The following is a 20,937-nucleotide window of genomic DNA, read 5'->3' as shown; positions in this document are numbered from 1 at the left end:
AAAGGTTAGACTCAACCTTAATGATTTTATGATTTAATTCTATGATACTACACTTTCCTTTCTTATTTTCTATGACACATTTCAACTCAGAAAGTAAACCCAGTTTCAACGTGCAGGAAAAAAGCAGGATCGAAAATGTAATCATATACTACATGATTAAACCAAAACACCCCTGCATTAAGGCACTTTATTCACTGTTAAACCTCTCTGGGAAAGCAACCTGCTTATACATGTGAGTCCCATTTGGTAAGCACAGTTTTTTTAAAAGAGCTTATCAACACTTTTAATTTTAGGCAGAAAAAAGAATTTGCATTATCAGATCCAAAGTATTACAATGACAACTTGCAGCTGCTTATTCATCAACATCTCCAAGTGCTGGTCTGATTCTGAGAACAGATCCTGTGTATAAACCCTTGCTATTTTACTGAGGCCTGTGGTTGTAATAGAACCTGAGTACGCTTATTAAAAACAGCTGCTGTAACAGAAATAGTGAATCAGGGTATATTACCATTTAAAAACCCCCAAATTGAATCAATAGAAGTCAGGAGAGACAAGCTTAAAGAGAAAAGTCCTTAAACAAAACTGAAAGATCAACCACTGTTCTCAATCTACTATAAGCAATCACTTAATTAAGCTGTTATGAAACGTAAATAAACACCATTCATAATGAGGAACAAACATATGTGGTGTGTTGTGTTGCATCTATTATTGCTATGTAGATATGTGAAGAAGCCAGCAGTAGAGATACACAAAAACGTTTAGAGAATCTCTCTGACTTCAACTTCATAATCGCTAACACAACATACATAAAAGGTATTTTAATTTCATTTACATAATAATGGCCTCTAAACAATAGGAAATCAAACAGCCATTTAAGATTTTTAAAATGTTACTCATGTTAAATTTCATTCATTTTTCTTGGCTACTATTTCTTACATTTTTTCCAGTTTCACTACTACAATGTAACCAATTCCCTAAGAGCTGCAACCTGGCTCCTAACACACTAAGGACATGTAGCTATGACTAGCAACAGCAGATATGACGAAGATTAATGTTCATTTTTGTTCCAAGTTGTGTACAAGGTGTGAACAAAGGGATTACTGGATCAGAGTGAAGGTGGACTGTGCCTTCCACCATCTTCAGAAGAGAGCCCTCTGTTAAAAAGAAAACTCTCACTGGTGGATGCTGAAAATGTGAACTTTGGGAACTCTGTCTGCAAAAGTCTTTTCATGGCTGATGTGTTTCTTTCACAGCTGTGTAAGTGTCAATCACATTGGTTATCTGGTAAAACAACCTGATTCCTTTTGTCCTTCAGTACTATTAACTACCCTACTATCTATGATTCACTGGAGACTTAATGAATTAAATCCCTCTGTTCAAATACAAAACCAAACAAGAATAATCCTCTGGTTTATAACTTTTAAATAGATAACTTCAATCCTTAATGATGCTTAGAGCACATTAGGAAGGCACCCATTGAAACTATTTAGCTAATGGTAACTAGATACTACCATTAGAAGGCCTAATTAATTGGGATTTAAAATTAACTCTGATTTGCCATGGACCATAAAACATCCTGACCAAAAATTTACTTATTTGATGGTTTGCAAAAGATCAAATTAAAGAAAGAGTATCAATAAATTATCACTTGTTATTTCAACACTCTTAGTATTTGCAATTGCCGTTTAAAAACGAAATTTAAAATAATTGGTAGGCCTCAAAATTCATCCTAGATTGCATTAATCTTGACATTTTTACTTTCAAATAGTTGTGAGGATTGAGGGAAAAAATAGAAGTACATAAAAGGTTTACAGAAGGCATACAAAAATAGATTTATGTGATACACCCATCACTATCACTTTTTGCACTGTATCTTACAATCAAACAATAAATTGCAAATAAGATCCCACTAAAGGAAGAACCTGATTTCTGCTGTTACAAGTGCCCTCAATTTCAACACCAAAAAACAGTCAATAAGATTTTACTGCAATAAATGAGATGAAGCCCCAAGGAGGAATTAACACTTGCAAAATTTCATGTTCTATAAATAAGGAGAAAATTTCAAATTAATCAATGAAAAGCACAAATAGTTTAAAAAACAAAAGCCAGAATCCAGCTCAGAAGTTGTTAGCTTAAAATATACAAGCTGGCAAACAAACAAAGCAATGAGACACGTCACAGGAACTGCGCAGAACTGCTGCTCCCAGTCCATGTTGCAGCATAGCAATTCTTTCACAGCACAGAATTTTCAGGGTATTAGCCAACAGGGTGGAAAAACCAAATATTTTTCAGAAAATGAGTTATATTTATATCACAATCAAATAAGGCCTTGTTTTAGAGAGATACTTTTTATGAGTCATTCCTAAAAGCATTTGCTAAATTCCCTGATGTCCCAACGAAAGTGATACAGTGCAAGCAAGGCTGAATAAAGTCAAGAATGTAAATTTTTTAAACGCGTTATGAAAGACTTTCTTCCTCTCCCCGTGGACCAAGAAAGAATACCAAATAAATACTCTGCATTTGAAATAAATGACTACTGACAAAATAACCTTTGGAAGCAAGGGTATACTCATGTTTCCCTCCTAAATTTATGGTCAGAAGCAAGGCAGAGATTGATGCGTTAGGGGTAAATGCTGCTCCTACAATACTTTCCCTGATGACCACCCAGCATAGCAGGAGCCACTCTGGTCAGCAATGCCTTCCCTGAACAAACCCACTCCACAACAGCACAGCTCCCAGCAGGGCACAGAGTAGAAATAAAACTTTATTGGGGGTCAAGAAAAGTTGCTCCTGAACCTTTTGTTAGGGTCAAACCCTTTTGTTTCGCTCTGGCCAAACCCAGAGCGCAATAGAAGAAAGAGCAAATGAAAATAAAATCCCAAGCAAACAAAGAAAACCACAACCCTGTGTAGAAAAATGTATAAATTATCATTACTCTTGAGACAAATTATCTTTTATTTCACTGCCAATGTAGATGTGTCATCAGTGCCTTTGAGCATTCCACATGAAGGCCCTAACCAGGCTGCAGAAGCAGTAGTCAAGGACTCCTGCTGAATCTGAATATAAGCATGATTTCAAAATTCCTATTCTTTTTCTCTCCTACTTCCTATCTTGCTTTTCCTTTATACATCTATATAACAAAAAATACTTGGCATTAACACTACAATATTAGTAGAAGATCAATAAACCCATCCAGAGCTGTCCTCTGCAAAGTGAGGATGACAAACTGTCTGGATTTACATTACCTTGCATTTAGAAAGATTTTCCACATAAGCCTCCTTGTTTAAAAAACAAACAAAAAAAAGTGAAAAAATGACTAAACCTCTTGATATATTGTTACAAAATATGTCAAGTAAACTGTATCTAGCCTGTGGACCAGGCTTCTGATCCTTGACTCTATCAGTAATTTAATTCCTAACACAAAGAAATATGTGAACACTTATTAATTGATAATTTTTAATTTTACTTCATCAATAAAGAACTCACCAGAAATATCCTTTCAAGTTGATCTTGAATGTCTTTCATTCCTGGAAAAGCAGCGACCCCTTGAATCATTTCCACAAAGATACAACCCACTCCCCTACAGAAGGAAAAAATAAAGGCAAAGTTAGAAAGATTTCTTATAGACCAAAAAGCCAACTAGAATGTTTTTGTATCCTTTACCAGCATTTAAATAATTTTTTTTAATTGACGCCAGGTGGAAGGACAGACATGTGCATTTGCTAAAATCAGTGTATACAAATGAACACTCCTCAGGTGTTTGAAGAAAGGTGTAGAGGTAGCAGGAGTGTGGTTGGTGAGTGTTGAGACCAATAAAGGCACAGCTGCTGATTTCGGTATTTGTGCTTTCCAAGCAGAATAGTCATGCTCCCAAAGAAACTCTGGAGATGTGGGAATGAGAGCATCCTTGGGAAAAGCTGAACGGGGACAGAACAAGGACATGGAAGCACATTTAGCATAGGAGGAGGAGAATCTGGGAAAAGGTGAGTAAAAAGGAGAAGGGCACGTGGCTGCTCACAGGCACTGAACTTAACTAGCACCCAAATGCTCGGGGATGTACTTGCTTGGACTTTCCTGTCCCCTCTTCCAGCAGAACTGAAAGACGCTCAAAGCCCTCAGCTGCTGCCCCATTCCCCAGAAGCTCTGGCTGAGGGGTCCTGCAATGGGTCCTGCATGGTCCTCCATGGGCTCCTTCCTCTCCCCACAGCAGCCACCTCCCTTACAGCTCCTGTCCTTGGTTTCCCACACAAGCTACTCCACACCAGTCCCCCTCATCCCACTGAGTTCAGCAAGGGGCAGAAGTACTGGGAAATCAGACAGCAAAAATATCTGAGGCACACTAATTGCAACACAAAGAATGCCTTCTCAAAGGTTGAGGAAAGCTATTGTGACTCCATCTGAAATTCTAGATAAACTGTGAACTTCCTGCATCTCAAAAGGAAAGCAAATTACAAACTTGCACTTGCATCTTTTCCAGATGAAAACAGCTCAAGAGTTCCTTGTTCCCTCAGCAAAAATAATTTTAAGAGGAAACTTCCATTTTGGCTATCAATAGGATGCAGAATTTGATTATATACTTCAACTTCTTCAATTGCATTTTTCTGCATACATTTTTCTACAACTTTCATGTGCAAACACCCATGTATGCTGTACAACCATGTCTGTGTAAGCAACCACACAAAACCACTCTTCACTCAAAGTAATAATATGCTTAAATCCCCAAAACATATATCAAAATGAAGTAGGAATTTGCAACACTAACTACAGCACCACCTCCCCCTAAAATTGAGAATTTTGTTTCTCTATCAGAAAAATCCCAGCAATAACCTCTAATTTAACTTTGTTTTTAGAAGTAAATTATTTGGAATGTAGTAATTACATACTTTTTCATTGCTTATGCATCATGATGATGCATTCAGAAAGCAGTACTTAATTTTAGGATTTATGTGCATATATTGGTGAGGAAGTGGTTCTAGAATAAAACAACTTAACAAAAACATGCAACCTGTTTTCATTAAGACTGGAGCTGAGTACATACAGATACCACTTAACTAAAAGTATCAGTAAATAACCTGTGCTTTACTCATCTGTCAGGCTTTGACAAATACCCAATAATGAAACAATTTTACATTCTAGGACAATGAGGGTTGATAGTCAAGTTTTTGAAGAAGAAAACTAAATATACATCAACATTTTCTTATTTGACCACCCAGAGCTTAGATACACTAAGTAAAGCTTCTCATGGCATAGAAAAGTGGAAGAAAACTTTAAGAAAGCATGGTTGCAGGCAAATTTTAGAATAAATCAGGTGTTTATAAAAGAGAGGTTAAAATTTATGTTCCATATGCTTTTGTGGGTTACTAAATGAACTGAATTGATTAAACTGCCATTCATCATTTAGTCTGGTTAGTGCTTCATTAGGCACAGATAGGCACAATATATCTTTGTCAAATGCTTATAAACAGTACCAGCATCTCAGGCAAGGAAAAATTCAAGATTTTACCCAAGAGTCATTTATTCAAGATAAGCAATAAAACAATTGAACTTGGACTAAAGAAAAGAGGATCACACTTCTATTCTTGCAACCAGAAAACAGGCATTTGATTAAACCAGCACATCACTTGAGAGCATATACAAATCTGCAGAGAATCTTCATCTAGCTGTTTGAACAGAAATGTGGAAAGGGCAGCGGGAAGATTCTGCCAAATTTTGCATTGTTTTACATTATTTATAAATTTGTCCACTTTTACTGGTTCTGACACAAGTATAAGCAAAAAAAAAAACCACCAAAAAAACCCACCAAGTAAGAACAGCAAGCAAAACTGCAGAAAAATTTCCTGCTTGGAAAGAAGAATCCTATTATATATATCCTATATCCTATTATATGTCTTGAACTCTTGTGCAGCCTAGAATTCCATTTGGTGACAAGCTGAAATAAAAGAGTGCTGGAGTTAAACAAATATCTAATACAAAAATCAAAAGGGTATTATAATCATTGGGGATCAAAATCATAAGCAAACTTCAAGATTTGAGTTGGAAGACTGCTGCTCTCTTCAGCCCACTTGAAAATTAAGGTTATGACTGGTTTCAAAGGTTATGGTGTTCAGCACATTGACAAGTAAGTCAATAGAAAGAGAATTTTAAATTAATACAAAAAATAAAGGAAAATAGTAATACAGAAAAAGTATGGCATGGAACTAGGAAATGGATAGGTAAGATGCAGAAAGCCATAACAGCACATAAAGGCTTGAAGAAGGCTGGATGGTATTTTAGATGTCATAGTGGTATTGGTGAATTTTAGGATCACGGTAAGTAGAAACTTGAGTCTGTAATAGGAACCCTGCATTGCAAACTGTAAGCCCACACTGCAAATGAGAAAATAAATAACACCTCTGCAAGTCCTTGAAATTTTGTCTTGCTTTCGTAGACCTCACAAACTTTAAACAGTTTGGAGAGGTTTTTAAACAAAGCAAAAACTATTATAATGTCAGAAAAACTGGGTCTTGAGGAAAAAATTAAGAAAATTATGTCATCCTTGGCTACAAGAAAGCCCAAGGGACAAGGGAGAATGTGATGACTCTGTATTTAAAATTATGCAAAATGAAGGACGGGGAAGAACTGATTAGGATTTTAATGATTCCCAGAATGGTAGGTAGGTCCAAAATAGTGTAACTAGAAATAGCAGAATGCCTTTAGGAAATAGAAATTTTAGGGTGAGTGTTAGGGAAATACAATTAGTAATTGTGCTATATCCCAGCCTCCCAATGGACTTGAAGCCCAGTTACAGTCATGTAAAACCAGACAAGCTGAAATACTTAAGAATATTCTTCAGGAAACACTTGCATTAACAGTAGAGTGGACAGGATGATCTCACACACGAGTCCCAGCTCTAGTTCAATGACACAAAGATTACTTCTTAAAATATGAAACAGAGGCTATAAGGTGCATGCATTTCCAGGGGTATGTTATTTAGGTAAATTTGTGCACGTTCAGCCTACAATGACATTTTCAGGAGGTACATATAAATAATTTTTGACAAAAGAATACTACTTTAACAAGTTTTGGTGTATTCAGTTGGGATTTTCCTACTCTCTTTGTAGGACTTCTGAGTTTGGATAAATAAGCCAAATGCTGCAATGCTGTTCAGAGATCTTTCCAATGCAATGGCATAGGATAAACTTGCCAAGTAAAAGTGACAGCCATATAATGCTAAAATGGGTGGTTTACTCTCTGATGACAAAAAGCATGACTAAACCTATTGATATACTGATGAGACAATACATGGCCATGCCATCTAATATTGCTCTTCTATTGTCCTGCTTAATTTCCTGGGACTCTGGCTGTCACTATACAGCCTTACACAGAGTAAGAGTTACTAGCACAGCTGAATGGCTTCTCTTGCATTTGAATTGACATAGTAAATGAGTCTGTAAAAAGGAAGCTGAACCCCTCAGAAACCTCCTTTTTTTGTTGTTTTTGTTTTTTGTTGTTTTTGGGGTTTTTTTTCTGCACAACTTTTATAATTCAGAAGAGTATTCCCTTAAAATTAACTTCCTTACTTGGTGGATTGGTTTTATGTGTTTGGCTTAGGGATTCACATTCCTGTCTCTGTGTAACAAAGATCCTTATTGCTACAAGAATCTCCAGCAAATCTGTACTTGAATACTGTAAAACAAACAAAAAGAAGCATAACAGCTTTGGTAAGGCACAATATAAAGGGAAGGTTCCTTCAGTTAATATTACAACTTTTCTTGATGGAGCCATAAAAGAAAATACAGACTCACTCCAGAAAGAGGAGCTGTTTCCAAAACAAGTTTTAGTTTATACTTAAATCAAGTATATAGAAACCCTGTATTTCTTACTATATATGTTTTAAAGTGTTCAATATTCTGCTTTGAACAGATCTGCTTTGTAGCAGGCTCAGTGCAGGTGACAATATTCAGCATGATCTTTGCAGTGAAAACCTATGCTGGGTCTTCACACAATATTTTTATCTAGTCATTAAGCCTGTTTTCTGTGTGCAGGGTTTGGCTTCAGAGGGGGAATACATTTTATGAAAGTCAAGTAATTCCTTTCAGTAATCCCTGGTGAGATTTCTGAAATTCAAAGGAACTACAGAGTTTTCATTCAAGCTTCCCAAACTACACACTGTTTGTAATGTTAAATATATCAGAATTAAAATCAAACAGACAAACAAATAAACACACAAACAAAACCCCACAAAACCTACACACACTCTCCTTCAAAATCCTGCTGCTTTATATTTTTATGGATTTGTCACCAAGATGCAATACTGTAGCATCTTCCAAAAAATCCTAGTAATATACATGTTGTAAGGGCAAAGAGATTTTTATCTTGTCTGATTTATTCAGGGAAAAAAGATCATGTTTCTTTATCATCCTTCTTATGAACACAATGATGAAAACAAGTTTTGCGGGAAAGGAATGTAAAGCAAGGGACTCTTTTCTCCTTTAGTGACAAAATCTGATTTATTTCTACTGCAGCAGACTGCTGGCATAGCCACAAAAGCTGAAGTTGGTTGGAATTTGTCTTTCTTTGATATATAAGAAATAACATCTAATGGATGGTACAGCCTGATAAAAATACAGCGGCAATAAGCCAAACAGCAGCTGTCACATCAGAAGTATTGAGTGAACAAAGATTTCCCTTATGTGATGACAAAAAACTTTAAAATTAGTGCAGGAAGCATATGCAATGAATAATAACTAATTTACTTGATAACTCAAGGTATTTATTTACAGTCAGACTTGAAGTAATTGTAATTACAAGAGAATAGAGTGGTCATGTTCTTGCATGTGTCACTAAATACCTAGAAATAAAAGCTCCAGAATATTTTTTGCTTTGTAGTAATACTCAATTTCTATATTAAGAAATACTATATTCATGAAGGATTAAAATGTACATGATCCCTCCTTGTGGGATTCTTTCAATTGGACTCACTTGTTCTATAAAAGCAGAGTCAAAATAAGAAGAAAAGAAAACACTCCTCAAACTTGAGCAACATTTTGCCAGGAGACACTTTCTTGTTGAACATGTACTTCCTGGTTTTCTTTTCTGCATCCAGATACTTTCATACTGTACTTTCCTTACACACATGAAACATATTTCTACAAATGAAAAAGTAACAGCAAATCTGATGTTGCAAATGGATAAAAGTGGCTTTCAGATTTCAGCATTTCAGGGACTGAAATGTGCTTCCCATAACTACAGACCCAGACAGTTCCTCACTTCCTCACACACAGCATTTCTATGAATATGAGCCTACAGAATTTTCCAATCAAAAGCTAATTCAGCTGATAAAACTTTAGAAGAACTCACTGACAGCAAGAGAAATTAACAACACCTTTACAGTCACTGCAATACTACCCTAATACCCTAATCCTACACATTAGCATTTCTTTGGAGTGGAATTCATAATCCTGAGGAACATCAAGGGCAAGAGAGCTCATTTGCCCCGTGCTGTTCTCTCTCAGGCCCCAAGAAGCATTTCTTCAGGGCATATTGGGACTGGGACTACTGCTCTCACATTTCTCTCACTGCAAACCATTTACAAGAGAAATAGGATAAAAATGCCTTTGTAATGTCCCCCGTGTAAAAACCATAATTTGGTGCATTTGTGTCTAAGACAAAATCCATTTTTATGTAATGAATGTCTTAATTATGGTTGCAGGTCTTCATTGGTCAAATATTCATGAAAGCATGCTTGGAATTGTCGTGAGCACTCAAATCCACAATCTTAGCAGGCTATGTGGGAAAAGTGGTGTGTTCCCACATACCATTTATTTTTCTAATAATAGGATAGAAAAACTCCATATGAACAGGTTTCCCTAAATTAGGCTGAGATTTGAAATCGTGTATAACAACCTATATGTAACAAAGTTAAACCAGGCTGATTTAAGAAGCAGTTTTGCAACATTTTACTGGCCTAGTTTCTAATTTATTTCTTCTGCAATACTAAACATAGCTGATGCTAGTTAATAAATGTGAATTTAAAATATATCCCAGGCCATTACTGCTTAGGTACTGTGATCAGAGTGTATTTTTTTATAAACAAAACAACAGAATATGCAAAAAAATTGCCAGCTGTTAGCAAACACAGTATAAAGACAGCTGCACTTCAAAATAAAATATCCCTAGTGACTTCTTGATGTAAGCAACCCAGATGTAGCAGCAGTGCCTGCATTACCAGAATCAAATGGATTTAATAGCCTCTTTAAATTGCTTCATTTACTAATATTATATTCTTCCTGTAAGGAACAAAAAGAATTGGTTAATTTAGGGATTTTTTCCCCTATGTTTCTGTGTTACTTATATATGGGTTTTAGTAATCCATAAACCCTTTATGTGTTGAAGCTTATTTTCCTTGCATTGACTTTCAAAGGACTGTAAAATTCAAGGATTAGGACAAGTTACACCAGAGGCAATGCAAAACCATTTTCCTAGGCACTAGTAAGTCCTCATCAAGGGGGGAAAAAAAAAGCTATATCAAAGGTTATCACAACTCTTTGATGCAGTTGAGGGTAGTATAATACATTCATATAATGCTGCTGTATCAAACGCTGTCAGCAGTAAATCACAAAGCCTGACACACTGATTTCCATCACCAGCCTGACACCACTATTGCATGTACATCTTCATTAATATTATTTTAATGCCAGTGGCTATTTAAAAAAGAATGCAGGAGAATGTAACATTGCATGTGGATCATTAGCTTTTAGTTACTATTCTAATTCTCTACACCAGCAAATGAAGTGTAAAAATAGCCTGCAGCCTCTGCCACCTGCTTCCCAGCCACTGTCCAGTGGTTAATATTTGGACTCCTTTTTCATGCAGCTGGTCTTCCACTCTGTGGGAGCCTCACTTACTGTTCCTGGGGAGCCACCATGAAATGTCATTTGTCATGGCTATAGAAAAAGCCCTGTGACCTTATTTTTTTTCTTTTCTCTAAATAGAGGAAACAGCTGTACTTTCTACCTTAACATTATTTAAATATTTAGTGAAGTGGCTGCCTGGTTTTGTCATCATGTAGATCATGAACAACGACACAGGAGAGCACACACTATCTGCCATAAGGACATAATGCCAGTAATTGCATAAAAATGCTAATGCTACAAACACACTTTTGATAACAAATTACCAAATTATCTTGGAATCTGATGGTAGACAGGTTTCTCCACGTCTCCCTTCCTCCCACTCTGGGAAGCCACTAAATGGCTTTAATGTAATTATGGCTCAGCTCTGTACAAGCTTTGTGTGAGCAGAGCCCCGAGGCTGCCTGGGTCCAGCAGAGCTCCCTGTCAGATGTGCCAAGCAAGCACAAGTGACCTGAGCAGGCAGCTACACCTCTCACCATCACACTGCAAGTGCTGTCTCACACAAGCCAGAAAAGCACAGAAGTAAAGTAATCTAAAGCTCTTCTGTCTCACACACAACACATTTGCTCTCATCTGATTTCTGATGTGGCAGAGGCTGAGCCCCTGCACAAATTGCTGCCATGTGAAAGAAACTGCATTACCCGGTCCCTTTTTCCTAAGGCCTTCACAGTTCCTCACTCTGTACAGGGCAGAAAAATATTGTAAGGGCTACAAATTGAGCACAAGAGGAATTTGACATTGTTTTTCATTTGAAACAGAACACACCACCTCTGACCCCTGACCACCTGGATTATTTTTAGGCTTCTACAAAATGCCCTGTGCAAGAGAACATAATTTCTTGATATCATTGAAGATGTAACTACTGTGTTCTTCCCCAATACTTCAGTCATTTTTGTCACAAAGCAAAATAATGGCCTGGATTGCTGAAGTAGCATTTAAGTCCTTCCTTGATCTTCCCTACTGCCCATGTAATTTGAAAATAAACACATTATATGAAGGACATGCTAAGTCTGCAGGTGTAGTAACTTTTAAATGCTTTTAATTAGCTACATGACTTAATCTTTATTACAGGAACACCACATGTTTTGATTGGACCTCTAATTTTACTAAAATTATCACTAGGGGGAATGTTAAAAGATCTATTTTTGACAAGCTATTGAACTTTGGAGAAAACCATTTTTATTTGTAGAAAAATTTTCAGCAACAATAAAAATGTTTTAAAATCCTTTGTTCAGTTTCACAGTGCAGTGTTTTTTAAACTAGGAAAAGTTTAAAGAATATTTTAAAGTTAAAAAAATACTGCTTTTGACTAAAAGAAAGCATTTTAAAGTGCTTTTTTGAGCAGTTTGCTCTATTAAAGCATTAACATTTTTCTTTAGCAGTTTCTGTATGTTCTCTGTAATTGACAAGCTGACTCGTGTGTGCAGACACACAAATACATGTGACTCAAGAACTGAACAAATGTAGCAGTTATGAGAAGGTGAGCAGAAAGGACTGTTTATCTCTCCCAGCTATCTCCATCCTTGTCTTGCCTCACCCCAAGCAAGCTGAGCTTCTTGCTGAGGGCATCTGAGGTATTACTTGGAAAAGAGGTGATTGTAGAACATCAGGAGCAGATGGCTGCAGAGATTACATGCAACCTGTGAAGACACCAGGTTGAACCTGGTGTTTAGGAAAACAGGACAGTTTTAGGATAGATGAGAAACTGAGATGCAGAAGGAAATTATTTTAGACCTGTGAAGTGGAGAATGGTCTGAGCATGGTAGCAGCTGCCAGCCAGTGGGGTGGCAGGAGGGGATTCCTTCAGGAGATACTGCATGAACCACACATGCCACTTTTTTTGCCACTACGTTTCTTAACCTGTACCAATGATCCCACTACATACTTGGTTTACATGTCTAAAAAAAACAAGAGCTAAAGCATCTACATGGGGTCTTCTCATCTGCACTTACCACATGTCAAGGCAGGTGGAATATTCTGTTGATCCCAGAAGGACATCTGGAGGCCTGTACCATAGGGTTACCACCTCATTGGAATATGTATGACTAGGAACTGATTTAGCTCTTGCAAGACCTGTGGGGTAAACACAAATGAATTAATGTAAACAAAGCAAAGAAATACTTTGCTGTACAGTTACAATCTAAAAGGATGTTTGAGCACCTATCATGTAATGTGACAGGCATGTTGCAAGAGTGTTTTCTTCTAGAACTGGAGTACTTTACTTAATGGTAGCATCTATCATTAAGTACCTGGCTAAACAGAGCTGTGAATATTATGAAGGGATAATAAAAAAGATGCGTTTCATAATGACAACCACAGGCCCAGGGGAACTGCAAAGATATACTGTGGTATACCTAAATAAAAGACAAATAAACAAAGATTTTAATTGCCATTAACTGCTCATCCTGAGGCATGAATAGTCTTCCATTTCAGTGTTATTTAGAAAAAGAAAATGAAAAGGAAACTCCCAGACAAATGATGCCACAGATGAGATTTGGCTTCTTAGGGAAGCCTAGGAAACCTTCAACAGCTTGCAAAGCCCAGCCTGCTTATTCAAGTTTACATTTGAAAGCTGTAGACACAGTTACACATTACCATTCAAATAAATATTAAAATTGCAGCAATACAGCAGAAAATTGTATGTGAAAAATTCCTCACTCTCAAGAATTGCATATTGGCAGTGCTCCAATTATAGAAACCATTTCAATAAAATCTGTGGCCTACTAAAGATATAATAGTTACAATAATTGCATTTTAAGCCTGCCAGTCATTTAAAATAATTCACATTGCTACACAGTCTATGTAAAACAGAGATCATCATATGCTAAAACCAGAAGTTTACAAGTATGTTTCTCCTACAGAGGACTCTCTCCTCCAGGAAATGGGAAAAGATCTTCAGGGCTAAGATGACTCTTCCTATCATGGACCTGCTAATGCTTTTTCCAAATTATCTGATCCTAGCTACTGCCTTGAGAACATCCACTTCCTTGCTGGGAACACTGGACATGCACAAGTAATGAAAATCAGGAGAATGCAGTACTGGGTGGTCTTTGTGTCTTTTTGACCTACTGATTTTCCTTTCAGAAAATAAATGGAATTACTACAAGAGAAGGTCATGGTTTACACCTTACAGAAACAAAGAAACAAAGTCATACACTCAGAAAGGAATAAATAACATAAGAATTCCCGAAAGTGTGCAGAAGAGAGTCCTTTGCCCCTTTCTTCTTAATACACTAGAAAAGCTATTTATGAACATTTACTGTCAGTGAATACATCTCCATAGCAATGATGGCCAGTCTTGCCAGCAGATTGCATTATCAGCTGATTATAGCAATTAGACCAGTGTAGGGGAATAATATGAATTGTATGCTATGATCCATTCTTTTAAAAATTACATTTGAAACATGAATACCTATTTTTTAAATCTGCAGACCTCCACCTCTTTAAGGTTTGTACACTCGTCCATCAGCTTGATGAACAATTTGGCTTACAAAGACAACCCAGGGTTGGCCAGGTACAGCCCCAAAGAGGCCAGAGGAGAGGTCACATCACATGTTCCACAGTGTCTCTGCCTCCAGAACAAGGTTTTTGCTTCTACCAAACCAGAAACCACCGGTAACTCTAACTGGTGAGCAGTTCTTATTCCTGGCATACATAACCATTAACAAGCTTGAGCTTCTGTGCATCAATATCCCATGTGACTAAACTGAAACAGTATTACCTGCATTTGTGGATATAGACCTACTACTACTAAGCAATGTAAAAATTATGAAAGGATTTGAGAAGTGTGGATGGTGAATGATTCCATCCTATTTGCCTTCCTGTGCCCTCCCCATTAGCCTTGCCTGAGGAATACTAAATTTGTTGGCAAATTCTAATCATCTACCAAGCTTTCATAGGAAAAGAGGAATAAACAAGCAGGGCGAAAGGCCTCTTGAAGAAGCCACACCATGTATTTTGGGCAAAACTATCAAAAAACTTTAGAGCTTGTGGGATGGCAAACTCAGATTTTCATGGCACAAATTGATCCACACATTCCAGAAATCTCCCATGTAGAGAGAAATGAGTATCTGACTTTTCATACCAGAAATCGTGTTGCAAATAATAACACCATAACCATGGTTCCCAGCTGCTTCTAGATCTTCTCCACCTCTAATCCATTCCAGGTTAATGAAAATCTGTCTTATTTTCAAAGAATGGCCCTTTGGGGTGAGTCCCAGCCTGTTGGACAACGAAATGTTTTTCTTTAATCCATTCTTCACTCCCCAAACACTATGAAAGTTTCATTTGAGGTTGGCCACTGCACCTGGTTTCTCAGTTATGAGAGGATCATTAATGGAATTGAGAAACATTTAAACAAAATCTTAATTTGTAAAAGCAAGCTGAGGCCCTACATTGGTATCAGACAGCAGCACCAGGTTAAGAGGTGTTCCAGTTTGAGTTAAACCGTAACAAAAGGCTTATGAGTACAGGCCACATGTTTTAACTTGTGGCCAGTTGGTTTCCTAGCTGGCCACAAACACTGCTTTGGAAAGTAGATGGGAAAATGGAAAGCAGGAGTGAACAACCAAGCTAAATAGTTACAAAAGCTAAAATTTGGAAGGGGAAAATCTGGCACAGTCCCACTGTTCAGTCAGCCACTGACTCCCCTTGTGCAGGACTGACAGGGCCTGAATCAGGCTAATGCCTCAGAGGAGATGCTTTCTCACAGGGAGGGAGCAGCCTCTGCTTTTTCTGAATAATTCTCTGCTCTGCATAAAGAATGCATTTAGCAATAATGAACACTTTCCCTCAAAATTAATGCAAATGTGTCTCATCACACATGAGATATGGAAAAAATGATCTTTCAGATATATTCACAATCTAAAGCGAATTCTTCCCAAATATATATGTGAAAAACACCAAGATACTACATTTATTGTTTTGATGGTCCAGATACAAATAGATGACAGTTACCAGGGTTTTTCCAGATATCCTTCTGCAAGAAAACTTGCTACATATTTTATACCCCTTTGCATATCCAAATATGCTTACTCATGCAAAATTTATTTAAGCACATCCTTCAGCTGAAAGAAAACTGAAGGGTAGGATTAATTAGCACAGCATGTTCGATCACTTTCTTTAAGGGTTCCCTGTCTGTTTCCATGGTTACACTACAGGAAGAATGACAATCTCATTTTAAAAAAACAGAGCTTATGGGGGATCATCAAAACTTCAAACCTTAATGGCCCATGTGCATTAAAGCCAAAAGGTAAGTGGCAGATCACGAGGTGAGCACACAATATTTACATATTGCTGCCTGAGCACTCTTGCAGCCTGGGGAGGTGGAGGAAGGATTTCCTGACAAGCAGAGAACTCCCCTCCAATCCCCGTGTCTTACAAAAGATAAATGTCAACACATGCCCTGCTGTTGCAGCCCTATTTTGAGAGAAGAAATCCAAGGATAAGGCCCAGTTATTAAAATTAAGGTTGTGTCAGACCCACTAGGGAACTTGTGTTTAATTATGGGAAGGACAGACACCGTTTAATGTTCTCCAGGCACTGACTTCTTATGACCATTATTTACCCAAAATGAAAGAAGAAACTGTTCAATGCATTACATACTGCAAGGCTTGCACAACATCATCTAGCTGCTCTGTAGCACAAACCACAACTTAATTTTAACTTATTCATTAAACAACAGCTCAGGATATCCTGGGAAGCATGGTATTTAAAATATAGAGTGAATGATCTATGCCTATGTATGTTTATGTCTTTAACACAGAAAATCCCCTGCTGCTCCTACTCTGAACTTATAAAAAAACCCCACATTTTAAATTTTTTTAAGAAGAAATTTTCTTGCTTGGTAAACACAATAGTCTCTGCCTCATCTGGCTGTATCTTAGACTCAGAGGATGTATCTGATTTTACCTAGGATCAGTTATTGACAAAACATATTGCACTGATTTATCACTGTAATTTTTAAATTGTATTTGGCTTTTACAAGAGGCTCTAGCTACATCCAGACTCAAGCCTTATCCAAAACACACACCTTTGGTTACATAAGCACAAATATTAATATTTGATACCTCTCTAGCTGCAGGATAGCTTCCTTGTCAACTTCATATGACAATTGTAAGCCTTTGTTCACAGCAAATATGATTCTGCAAATGAGAAAATCAGTCATGTCTGCAAAAACAAAGGCTTAGCAGCCATGTGCATGGTCTCCCTTTTTATTATACCTTAAAAGTGTTGAGCAGCATATTATTTTGATTTAGATATATTTTAAAAGGCTCTAGCAAGGATACTAAAAAATAAGGTGTTTTTCTTGTTGCTTTTCCTTGATTCAGCTTCTTTATGTGCTTCCTTTTATAGCTTCCTGTTTTGTTTATTTAACAATTACTTAGTTTGAAGTAAATGACTTATTGAACTGCAACTATGAGTCAGTAATAATATTAAAATTTTGTTAATGTATTCTGTTGTAGATCATGAACTGTCAGCTTAACCTATTTACTCAGCTGCTTGTTTTCCAACAGAAGCACATTTATTCAGTGAATACTTGAGTGACAGCAAAAAAAAAAAGTAAAATGTGTGAAGACACTGACACTGCTTCAATGAAGTGGTCAACACTCTAAGCCAGAAGCCAGTACTGGCAATCAAAAGTGCCCTGCAGCCTTTAGGTCCCTCTGCTGTTTATCTGAATGCATCTGTCTCCTGCATGAAGCTTTACCTGAGCACCTGAGTTAAATTCCTCTCAAGTAAGATAAATTACCTACAACATCCTATGTCCTGGTCCTAATATAGCCATTAGCTTATGATAGTGCTGTTCATTTATAAAAGTGACTCACAATCAGAGAAAGACTAATTGGGATTTCAAATTAGTATTCCCAAAATGCACTTGAGCAATGACCAGTCTTCCAAACTGGAGTGCAGGAGTCAGTTTTCAAGGGAGAAAGAAGTAAGTAAGACAAAAGGCATGTGTGCCTCTCAGCCTGTCTTTCCAGCTGTTTTTCCAGTTTTTCCAGCTGTTTTCCAGTTTTTCCAGCTGTTATCAGCTGTTGTAATAAAAGATTATTTTCCCCTATAAGTCTTATCTCATGTAAGTCTTCAGACAATCACTTACAGTAACACAGATGATAATTATTCCAGTCTGTGAATAGGACTCAACTGTCAGCTGACAAACACAAGTTACAGAATGGGGAGACACAGAAATACTATTCCTGCTACCAGAAAGAATGACTCTAGCACTCATGAAAAGTGTTTGCCCCTTTCCAAGAAATCCAGCATCATCTTTCATAACCTCTCTCCTCTGCCCCCTCTGCTTCCCAAAGGATCACAGGGAACAGAAAAAAGGGCTACAAGAAAGAGCTCAGATCTTGGGTTGTATATTATAAGATCCCTTTGGTTAATTTGAGAGCTATCATAGCTGTAAAGCTGTTTATTTCTTTGCTTTAAAATACTTATAAATAATTTCCAATGTTTTGAAAAAAGGCACACTGATTTTGAACGTGTACTATGACTGAGAAATTTATTCCTTGTCTATAAGCAGGATAAAACCATACTAAAAATTGGGTACTGTGCAAAAAGTGGTACAGAAATACAAAAGAAATATACACTTCACTTTTGAAACCAGGAAAATATAAATACTCCCATGGCATTCTGGGTCAGCATGGATATGTTCAAAGTGCCTCTACTAGTCTGGAGGTAGAAAAGTAACTGAGTGGGCAGGAAAAAGAAAAGGAAACAAACTGCATCAACATTATAAACATTCACATAGATATAAAGGTAGCAGCACTCAAGGACAGCAAGCAATTTCACATCAAAGATAATTTCTGCATTACAGAAAAGACCTGGATTCCTTATGGACATGGCACACATGCTCACAATAGCCCCAACAGGTGATTGATATAAATCTTGCTTTCCAAATTCCGGATTTTTACTTATCAATTTCTTGTTTCATAAAAAGTCTACAAGAAGATGATATCCTCAACTCCTATAAAAGCCCCAGTAGGAACATGCCACTGTGCTAATAAGGCTGTAAGTGAAAATGTCAGAATTACTCATTTCACAGTGAAGTTATTAGGTTTGAAGCAAAGAGTTAACAATTGCTGAACAGATGGTTTTAAATTAGAAAGATCTGCAGAGTGCAGGGAGGAAGTTCTAGAAGGACAAACAGGCAGAAAATAATTCTTCACTGAAAATGAGAGCTAATACATCTGAGGATATTTTAATATTCCTTGAGAAAAGAGAAAAAACAGGGAAGCAGCTATGAATGAATGAGCCTAATCAATACTGAACAATAATTTGTGTAATAGTAATAATTTACATGTGGAATTTTAAGACATGACCAATGAACTTGCTGAAGACAAGAAAGGTAACAGACCATTTTCACAGGTTTGAGGTATAAATGTTTCATCACCATTAGGATTTTCCATTAACAAATCAAAGGAATCAGAAAAGACCAAAAAACAAAGATATTCAGGAGAGCAGTGTTGTATGGAGACAAATTGAGAGCTATGGATGCCCCGTTTGGTGAAGTATAACAGTCCATCAAGCACCAAACACAGAAGCTAACAAGATACTGCAGGCTATTGTGTTTGAAGCTAACAATTTACTGTGATCTCTACATTTATAACTAAAAGCAGGAGAGCAAGGGTCATTTCTGGATGACTCCATCTGGCATTCAAGTAAAAATGAACCAATCCTTTCCAACTAGGTACCTGGATAACTTATCATTTGATAGGTATTTGTATCCTATCATTTGTATGGCATGAGACAGGTTAAATACAACATAGCAGTAAAGAAATAAACAGGCTCTCCAAGACTTATCTGTTTTAGAAAATCATCACATAGACAAACTGCCTTTCCCTCTACCCAGGTGCAAAGAGAACTGAACACATATCAGATGTAACTCAATTTTATACAGGGCATCAGTACCATTCGAGTCCTTTTAGTTTCATGTTGTATTAAACCTGGCAGCTGAAGAACTGTTTAATAAGCACAATTTGGTGCTAGTGTAGTGACTCACAGTCATCCACATAGAAACACAAAAGCTAGGTATCACTGACAGTTTCGTGTTCTAATCCCAGTTGTTTGCCCTCAGGTAATTTTGTTTCTTAACTGACCATACAGCACTGGCAGTGCCAGGTGATGCCAGGTACTGCTCTCTCCACCTGTTGGAGGGGCCCAAAACTCACTGAAGTGAACCCTGCAGGGCTGGACAGAAGGCAGCAATACTAGCATGGCTACTGGGATGTTATTGATAGAGAGATTTATTCCAGTGGGATCAGTTTTGCTGATCCATCATGTCCTATCTAGCTCTTAAATATCTGGACAACTTTGATGCAGGGCCTATCTCAAGTCATGGTCAGCTATTAAAGCCTAATCAAGTAGCTGAAAATTTACTTGAATTTGTCTAGGATAAATAGTTTAATAAGAACAGGGCTACATTGAAAAGCAAGTATTTAAATAATTTCTATAGACAAAATATTTTTAAAAAGCAGATCTAACAAGTATTTTATTTATAAATCAAATCTTGCTGCCATTTGACATTACCCTGCAGGAGTAGAATCTGTAAATTTGAAAAGCTGTCACCCCATGGGTGCTGAAACCACCAACTCTTACAATACAAGGTCTGACTTATGTATAAATGACACAATTCCATGGCTAGTATCCACCAGATCCTTGGCCCTGTACAGCAGAGCCTGTGCAAGTGGGTTTGAAGGCCTCCTTTTCCAGCCAAGGTGCCACCTGAGCACACATATCTCCTCTGCAGAATGCAGCTGTATTTGGTCCCCCATCCACCCTCAGCTCATGAACCATGGCAGCCCTGCCTGGCACAAACTGCTCTAAAGCTTAATCCAGGCTGCTTCCAGTACCCCAGCCAGACTATTTATAGATAAGACAAATATTTATCTGACTTTTGTCATTGCTACAATATGATATCTCACAACTTACATATTCCCTTAGTAGGTAAAACGCTGTCTTGGAGTTCTTCCAAAGAACTACAGTACATTTTGCATGTGGTATCACATTGGTACATACATTCACATATTGGGTAACA

At 37.2% G+C, this 20,937-nt stretch overlaps 1 protein-coding gene across 9 annotated transcripts in view; it reads right to left on the bottom strand.

Annotated features, from left to right (window-relative positions):
- CDK14 (cyclin dependent kinase 14) overlaps positions 1-20,937 on the bottom strand; it is a 343,783-nt gene that overhangs the window by 152,241 nt on the left and 170,605 nt on the right. For all 9 annotated transcript variants that reach the window (XR_012579124.1, XM_026795414.2, XM_026795418.2 and 6 more), the window contains 2 exons: positions 12,848-12,968; positions 3,487-3,580 (listed from right to left, as the gene is read on the bottom strand). Coding sequence is in view for 8 of the 9 variants with exons in the window: in XM_026795414.2 (XP_026651215.1) it covers positions 3,487-3,580; positions 12,848-12,968 (215 nt within the window). In the remaining variant the exon portion in view is untranslated. The remainder of the gene's footprint in view (positions 1-3,486; positions 3,581-12,847; positions 12,969-20,937) is intronic.

The sequence above is a fragment of the Zonotrichia albicollis genome, chromosome 1, assembly GCF_047830755.1.
Source record: "Zonotrichia albicollis isolate bZonAlb1 chromosome 1, bZonAlb1.hap1, whole genome shotgun sequence".
Classification (NCBI taxonomy): domain Eukaryota; kingdom Metazoa; phylum Chordata; class Aves; order Passeriformes; family Passerellidae; genus Zonotrichia; species Zonotrichia albicollis.
Note: the sequence above shows the minus strand (reverse complement) of the source record. Positions and strands in the feature narration are given on the sequence as shown.